The sequence below is a fragment of the Marmota marmota genome, unplaced genomic scaffold, assembly GCF_001458135.2.
Source record: "Marmota marmota marmota unplaced genomic scaffold, marMar, whole genome shotgun sequence".
NCBI lineage: Eukaryota > Metazoa > Chordata > Mammalia > Rodentia > Sciuridae > Marmota > Marmota marmota.
This window is the reverse complement of record NW_026000174.1, coordinates 17333925-17342290: the sequence shown is the minus strand read 5'-3', so window position 1 is coordinate 17342290 and position 8366 is coordinate 17333925. Positions and strand designations below refer to the sequence as shown.

At 33.2% G+C, this 8366-nt stretch overlaps 1 protein-coding gene across 1 annotated transcript; it reads right to left on the bottom strand.

Moving 5' to 3' along the window:
• Window positions 1-5189: 5189 nt before the first annotated feature.
• On the bottom strand, window positions 5190-6140 carry LOC107157140 (olfactory receptor 52A5-like). The gene has a single exon (XM_015503440.1). It carries the CDS (start codon window positions 6138-6140, stop codon window positions 5190-5192), a length of 951 nt encoding a protein of 316 aa, XP_015358926.1.
• Window positions 6141-8366: the final 2226 nt, after the last annotated feature.

Genomic DNA, 8366 nt, shown 5'->3' with positions numbered 1-8366 from the left:
AATGAATTGTAAGTTGAGACAGTTTATTGAAGGTAGAGTTATGCTAATTTAAATGCAACAATGATTTACTTTTAAAATCCTCCAAACATTTGAAAATTTGAGAATAATTAAGACTTGGAAAAGTAACTTAAATACTTCTGAAGAGTCTATCAATGAAACAAAAAAGAATATTAGAAAATACCTTGAAAAAATGAAAATGAAAAATCATAATCTGTGACATATGAATACAGAATCACTCTTTAAATGGGGAAAACTATGGTTGTTATGAAAATTTTGATAAATAAGCAATAGTTTATTTATATACCCCTTGATATGCAACTTACAATTTCTGCGAGCAGGTTGGTTTCTAATATTTCAGATGTTTTATTTTGGTTTGTAGTGTTTCATATGTTTCATTTTACCTAGGTCTCTACAAAGGATTCTTTTTTAAGAAATCAAGGTAAGTATAATACATACCAATTTTTTATTAATTAACTAATTAATAATGTATCATGATAGTCTCACCTACTCATTTTATAGAACAAAAAAAATGACAAGATCTCACACCTATAAAATCTATAAAAGTTGAACTCATAGAAGTGTACAGTAGAATGGCAATTACCAGAGATTGGGAGTCAGGAGTGTTGGTCAAAGAATTCAAATACTTGGATGATTTTCAAAGGAAATTGTTGCATGATTCTGTTGAATAATCATAGAACTCTAATCTTCAATAATCATTTCAACTTAAAATACAATTATCCTAAACTACTTTTAAAATATATTAACATGACAATGACATTAATGACTTAAGAGAACAGAAGATTTTCTCCTAAATTCTCCTTGCCACAATTAGAAGGTACTAATAAATATTTTTTTGTGTGTTTCTTCAGTTGTTGATGAACCTTGATTTTATTCATTTATTTATATACGGTGCTGAGAACAGAACCTGGTGCCTTACACATGCAAGGCAAGTGCTCTATCACTGAGCCACAACCCCAGTCCTAATAAATGATTTTAATTGAACGTGATCTAGAATGTTTTACCCAAGGAATGAGCTGAAAAGTAACAACAATAGTTTCTAAAACAGGATACTCTAGGCATATGTCTCTTCAAACTAAATATCAGCCATAATCTTATGGCAGGTGATTATTTTTTAAGGCAAGCTATAATCATTCAAGAGTTCTATTATACCACATAGTGACTACAGTTAACAACAATCAATGTACTGCATTCTTGAAAATTGCTGAGAGGTTTTAAGTGTTCTCATCACAAAGAAAGTTTTCTGGCTAGTTTATATGTTAAACATTCCATTGAACTATTCCTCAATGTATACATATTTCAAACCATCATAAATATATAAATTTTCAATTTTTCAGTCTTAAAATTTTTTAAAAGAAGTGTAAAACTAAGGTCTCCCACATATACACAAAAACAAATTTTTATCTTCTCAGTGGAGTTAAAGATGTTTTCCAACTTTGAATTTTATATAGACATTTTTCTCTTTATTTTAAAGGTCCAGAATGCTTCACAACAAAGATTAAGCCCTTTTTCTATGAAATCATTTGACTTATTCAAGTGGAATAAATTTCTTCATCTATTGTGTCATGGGAACAACTTGTTCATATAACTTTAACTGCAATACTCACATGCAAATACAATCATTGGTTTGCACCATTTTCTTCATATTGAATGTTAAAATCTGAAATTAGAGGTTGGGTCCTATTTGCTACTTGTTTGGGTGGTAAAAAAAAAAAAACATGGTCAAGAAAGTAGAAATGAAATTTTGAATAGATTTACCATAGAAGGTTAATAAAATATATGAAGTGAGAAGATATATATTTTGATGAGATATAGAAGTATAAAATATCAGTGCCTGGTCCTAGGTATATTAACTGAAGGATTGATTAAATTAAGATGGGAAAGTTTAACATACAAAAAAGTAGAATTGTAAAAAAGCTTACCCTAAATGGTAGAAAATCTTTACCACCTACACCTCAGATAGAACATTAATAAGGCATTAATCTCCATAATATAAAAAGAACTTAAAAATGTAACACCAAAAAGACAAAATAACCCAATCAATAAATGTACAAAGGTACTAAATAGACACCAGAAGAAAAGTATGAATGGTCAACAAATATATGAAAAAATGTTCAACATTACTAGCAATTAGAAAAATACAAATTAAAAGTACACTAAGAAATCATCTCTTTCCAATCAGAATGACAATTATCAAGAATACATGTAATAATAAATGTTGGCAAGAATGTGAGGAAATAGGTACATTCATACATTGCTGATGGATCTGCAAATTTGTGCAACCATTATGGAAATTAGTATGTACATTTCTCAGAAAACTTGGATAGAATCACCATTTGACCCAGTTATTACACTCTTTGGAGTATACCAAAAAGCCTTAAAATCAGCACACTATAGTGACATGGCCACATCAATGTTTATAGCAGCTCAATTCACAATAGCTAAGCTATGGAAACAATCTAGGTACCCTTCAACAGATAAATGGAGAAAGAAAATGTACATATATGAAATAGAATATTACTAAACCATAAAGAAAAACAAAATTATGGCATTTACTGGTAAATGTGTTGTCAAAAGCTTGGTCCTTGTCCCTGTTGCTAATCCAAAAATCAGGACACAATTTTGAGAAAAAGGCAAAAGAAGGTTTATTGCTTTGCTAGCAAAGGAGAAACACAGGGGACTCATGTCCCAAAGTCTGTGATTCTGCAATCAGCAGAAACAGGGGGCTTTTTAAGAGGCAATTCAGAGTAAATGAGATTAAGGAAGAGAGATCAGGAATAAGATCAGGGAAAAAAGATCAGGAAGGAGAAGGCTAGGGAAAAGAGGATCAGGGAGAAGGTCAGGGAGAAGAAAGTTGGGAAAAAGAAAAGAATATATAAGTTTCAAAGTTACAAGGGGTATAGTTAAAGCATCAAGGGAACCCCTGTTACAAGTGGATAGAACTGGAGATTATCATGCTAAATGAAATAAGCCAATCCCACAAAACCAAACCCTGAACATTCTCTCTCATGGATACTGACTCACAATGGGGGTAGGGGGAGTGGAAGTTCACTGGATTAGACAGGTTAGAATAGAGGATGGGAGGGGGGATGAGAATGGGAAAGGCCGTAGAATGAATTGGACATAACTTTCCCATGTTCACATATGAATACACAACCAGTGTAACTCCATATCATGTACAGTCACAAACATGGGAAGTTATACTCCATGTATATATGATACGTCAAAATGTCTACATAACTAAAAAGGACAAATAAAAGATTTCAAAAAAGAAAAACTTACCCTGGCTGGAGTCTTGCATGTTACACTGAAGAGTATACTTATATATTTTTATTCAATGGACTATTATTTGGCCATAAAAATAAATTACATTTTGACTTCTGCTAAAACATGGATGAATCTTGAGAAATGCTAAGTGAAAGATGTCAGATATAAAAGGCCACATATTAATTATATAATTCTGCTTACATGAAATATCCAGAATGCATAAAGCAGAAAATTCATTAGTGGATTCCAGAAATGAAGAGCCAAAGGAAATGCCCTGACTGCATTTTGTGAAATATTTCGTTATTAGTTTGATTTTTATGCTCTAGAACTCTCTAGCGATAATAAATAAGAACATGCTTATGTTACTGAGGAGCATAGTAGAACTGAACTTCTTTATATTGCTAAATTCTAGTGTCTATTGTAGCCCTTAGGACACTGCAATTTATTTATTTATTTATTTATTTATTTATTTATTTATTTTTGATGGAAAAGAAAAAAAAGAGGAGCTTGTCAGACAAAAAAATGGGATATTAATTGACAATGATTATAATTTGTCTCAAAAAAAATTGCCTGTAAGATGGGTAGTTATCATATTCTTTTTGCTTTTGTTTCTTATTTGGTAATACCATAAATATACTGTCCCACTCTTTATTTTTCCAGTACAAAAAAATTCTCTGAAAGAATTTATATATTTGCTTTAATTTTTCTAAGAGGATAATTTTTCATCAGTTATTCACTCTGTATAATGATGCCACAAATACTGGAATATCTAGTTCTCCAAAGCAAAATTAAAATGAGTTATTTAGTTATTAACATTTATTTTCCCATTCAACAGCTTCCTCATCTTGTCTATCAACTAACATAATTTTTTAAAAATTTAAATGTTTCTATTAGTGCATTATAGTTCTATATACCATTGGGGTTCATTTTGATATAATTTATATGCATGGACTATAATTCACTCTACTTCATTCTCCAGTACTTCCTCTTTCCCTCTCCCTGTTCCACTTCCTATATTACACCAGTCTTCCTTTATTTATTTATAGCTTTTTAAAATTATGCTTTAGAGATGAACCCAAAGGTGAAGTTTCCTGTGGTACTTTCCTATATGTATATAATATAATTTGGTCAATTTAATTCCACCATGGCTCCTTTTTCTTTTTCCTTCTGTCTTTCCCTCAACCCTCTTCCTCTACTCCACTGATCCCTACACCCTTTCTTTAATCAAGAATTCACAATCAGTGAAAACAAACATTTAGCCCTTGACTTTTGAAGTCTGGTTTATTTCACTCAGCATGATGTTCTCCTGATCCATCCGTTTACAGCAAAGGCCATAATTTTATTCTTTGATATGGCTGAATGAAATCTACTGTGTATGTGTGCCACATTTTCTTTATCCATTCATTTTTTAGGAGTACCTGGGTGTTCCATAAATTAGCTACTATGAAATATTGCTATAAACATCAATGATTCCAAATTTATTAAGACATAGATTCAGGAGCAAATATTAGAAAATGGAACACAGCCCAATTAAAGGTGTGGTTTAGGTCAGTAATTTAAGAATACTCATGTGTAGCTAATCCTCAAAATTATTTAGAATCAAGTGCTGTTTTTTGAAATTTTGTTTTCTATAGAGGTCTAAGTGGTACCAGAGAAGAAGCTTTGAGTGTTAATGGATAGTATATAATCAGAAGACTAAATTAGGTTAATGGAAATCTTAACAAAAGAGACACTTTTTTTTCCTTAGGTATTAGCCAATCAATTGAATACCTTCTTAAATTATGAGCATCTGAGATTTAAAGCTTTTTCCACATACACATACTTGTGGAAGACATAAACTTTTTTCTCAGTAAAGTTGTTACTTAAAACCAGCCTAAATTTTCTACTCAGGGAGTCAGTAGCAATCAAGAATTTGGGGAGGAGACAAACATTTTCCAGGCATGTCTGCGGATTTCTTTGGTCTTAACTCCATAGACAATAGGGTTGAGAAAAGGTGGGACTAACAGGTAAAGATTTGACAAGAGGATATGAACATAGGGTGGTATGTGAGAACCAAACCTGTGTGTAAAGAAAGAGAAGAAGGCCAGGAGGTAGAATGGTAGGAAGACACAGATGTGAGCTACGCAGGTATTGAAGGCCTTGACTCGGGCCTCCTTCTGGGGCAACTGGAAGACAGTGACAAAGATTCGAACATAGGACATGGTAATAAAGATTATGTCAAATCCTAGGATGGCAAAGGCAACAAATAGGCCATATATCTTGTTGACTCTGATGTCTTCAGCAGCCAGCTTCACAATGGCCATGTGCTCACAATAAGAGTGGGAAATAACTGTAGTTTGGTAGAGTTTAAGTCTGCATTTGATAAGCAGCAGCGTTGGTAACACGAGAATGGCAGACCTCATTGTTACTCCCACTCCAAGATGAGTCAAGAGTTTCTGGGAGAAGACAGTAGCATGTCTCAAGGGGTTATAGATGGCCACATAGCGATCCAGGGCCATTGCCAGCAGGACGCCTGATTCAGTTCCCTGGAATGAGTGAATAAGCCACATTTGCAGCAGGCAGGCATCAAAAGAGATCTCTGGCCAATGAAACCAGAAGATGCCTAACATTTTGGGAAGAATACAGGTGCTAAGTGCCATGTCTGTGGCTGCCAACATGGCCAAAAATATGTACATGGGTATGTGGAGGCTGTTTTCTTTTTTGATGATAACCAAAATGAGGGAATTCCCAATCACAGCGATGACGTACATGGCGCAGAATGGAATCCCAATCCAGCACTGCACTGGCTCCAGGCCAGGAATCCCAACTAGTGTAAAAACAGAAGGCATGAAGAAGGAGCCATTGAATGTGAGCATGGTGACTTCTTGGTCAGAAGAGCCACGTGGTGGTGCTGCTGTTTCATCTTCTAATCCATCTCAATACTGGATGAACGGAAAATAAGAAAAAATAATTTACCTTAGAAAAATATACTATAGATAGATTAGGAATATGATCTTATCTCTTTCATCCCAACAAGACCTTTCTGCGTTTTTTTAATCTCCTTTTATAAAGTCATTGAGAAACCAACTATCATGATCCATGTTTCTCTAAGCCATGATGAGCAAAATTGAATGAGCAAAATTAAATAATTTACTGTGTGGCTACTTTCTGTTCTATGACTACTGAACCAGAAGCATTACCTTTAGCTATGTTTGCTACTCATCATGTTATGTTTTTTTCTGTGACTTGCCTATTCGTATTAGAGCAAAAAAAAAAAGTATTTTAAGAACTATGCTACCGATACTTGACATAAAGAATCCAGTGGTCTAGTGGTGATGGATCAGGTTTCTCAAAATCAGATGATACATTTTCCAGGAATATTTTCCAGTTTTGCAGCTTTTTAGCTGGATTCCTCAGGTTAGCCTCTTCATAGTCAGACTCTTTTCTCATCTACTTTCTCAAAATACATTCAAACTCATTTCTCTAAGTTCCAATGTTCCCAAATACAACCATTTATTTTTCACCTTGTTCTAATTGTCCTCTGAGAAAATGAATCCATTACATTTTAGTTCAGAGACACTTTCACTCAGTGCTTCTTGTCACCTTCCATGATCTGCTCTGTGCACATCACTTGTATTTAACATCAGTGCCAACTCATGTTCTCTGCTTCTCTTGCTCTCTCTCAGCAATAATCATACTTTTCTAAGAATTAACAGCTATTTCTCTTTAACCATTTGACATAATATGGAATGATCTATAAAAAGTATTTTGTTTTCTTTAGAGCTTAGTAAATTTCTATCCCTCCAAACTACAATTTCCATAGAGATTAAAATTTTCTTCTCCCCATTGTTTTCCATAGGACTCTCTCCATCCTGTTCTGTCTCTGCCCTTCACTGGTCACCTCCACCCATAACACTGCAGACATCCAGAGCCTCTATCTTGGTTACCAAGGGATTTGCTTCAGCATAGAGGGGCTTTGCCTTACATCTTCCAAAGCTCAAAGTCATTTCCCTGCCTGTTTGCAATCTGTATTTATCTCTCCTTCAAAAAATAATTTCACCTTATAATGTGTAAAATGTTAAATCTACACAATGCATTTCTTTTTATATTTGCAAAACTCATTTTCTAACAGAATTTAAGTAAAGTATAAAATTGATAGGGAGAGTAAGGGTGGCCTGAAACCATGCCTTCTCCATCATTTCACAGGGGTGTTTCTTGTGGCTTCATCCACTCCCCTGATTAACTGAAAATGAATCTCAGAAATTATAGGACAACTATAACCCCAGGTCAACTAGAGGAGCATTTGCTGCTTCCTTATCTTTAAACTTTCTAACCCTGAGCAAAGCTTTCCGTTCTGAGTCTTCTCATTGAGAAACTCTTCCTTTTAACAAATACAAAATCATATGTTCAACCAGGTCTTCCTTACATCACAAAACAATGTTATCAAATACAAATTAGATGTTTATTTCCTAATGATTTTATCCAGATACATTTATTAAGTATCCTTTATAGTCTTACTATTTTAAACCATTGGAGAAATAAAGACAAATTAATAGGGTCTGTATTTAAGAAGTAACTAAATTGTACTACTTACCTAGAATTCAAAAGTATCATCTACAATTTATTAAAAATATATCAATTATCACTTACTGTCTTAAGATCTTTGAAGGTTTTAAATTATTTTATTTTCCTTAGCTTATAATATTGGCACTGTTATCCTATTAATGAACTAAGAATCATTATAGGTATTTTTTTTTCTGAATTCCATGGCATATTTACTCAGCACGAACAAAATGAGAAATTTATATCCTCTGAGGTTTTATAATTATAATTCACTAAAAAGGATTATAAAATATGCAACAGATTATAACTATATAAAATACACTAAAGGTTTTAGATGGTATGTGCCCACTACGAAACTGTTCCTGTATTACTTCCTTAATTGACAAGGTTCTTACAGTACAAGTGGGATAAAACATGTAAATTACATGCTGCCTATCTGATAAATAACCACATATCCTACAGCATATCATCATACAATAAGCAAATAATATGTGATACATCTAAAAATTATAATTGTGCTTATATCAGAGTCTTAATTT

Excerpts from the sequence above, each read along its gene's own strand:
- LOC107157140 (XM_015503440.1), bottom strand. The coding sequence starts at position 6,140 with ATGCTCACATTCAATGGCTCCTTCTTCATGCCTTCTGTTTTTACACTA.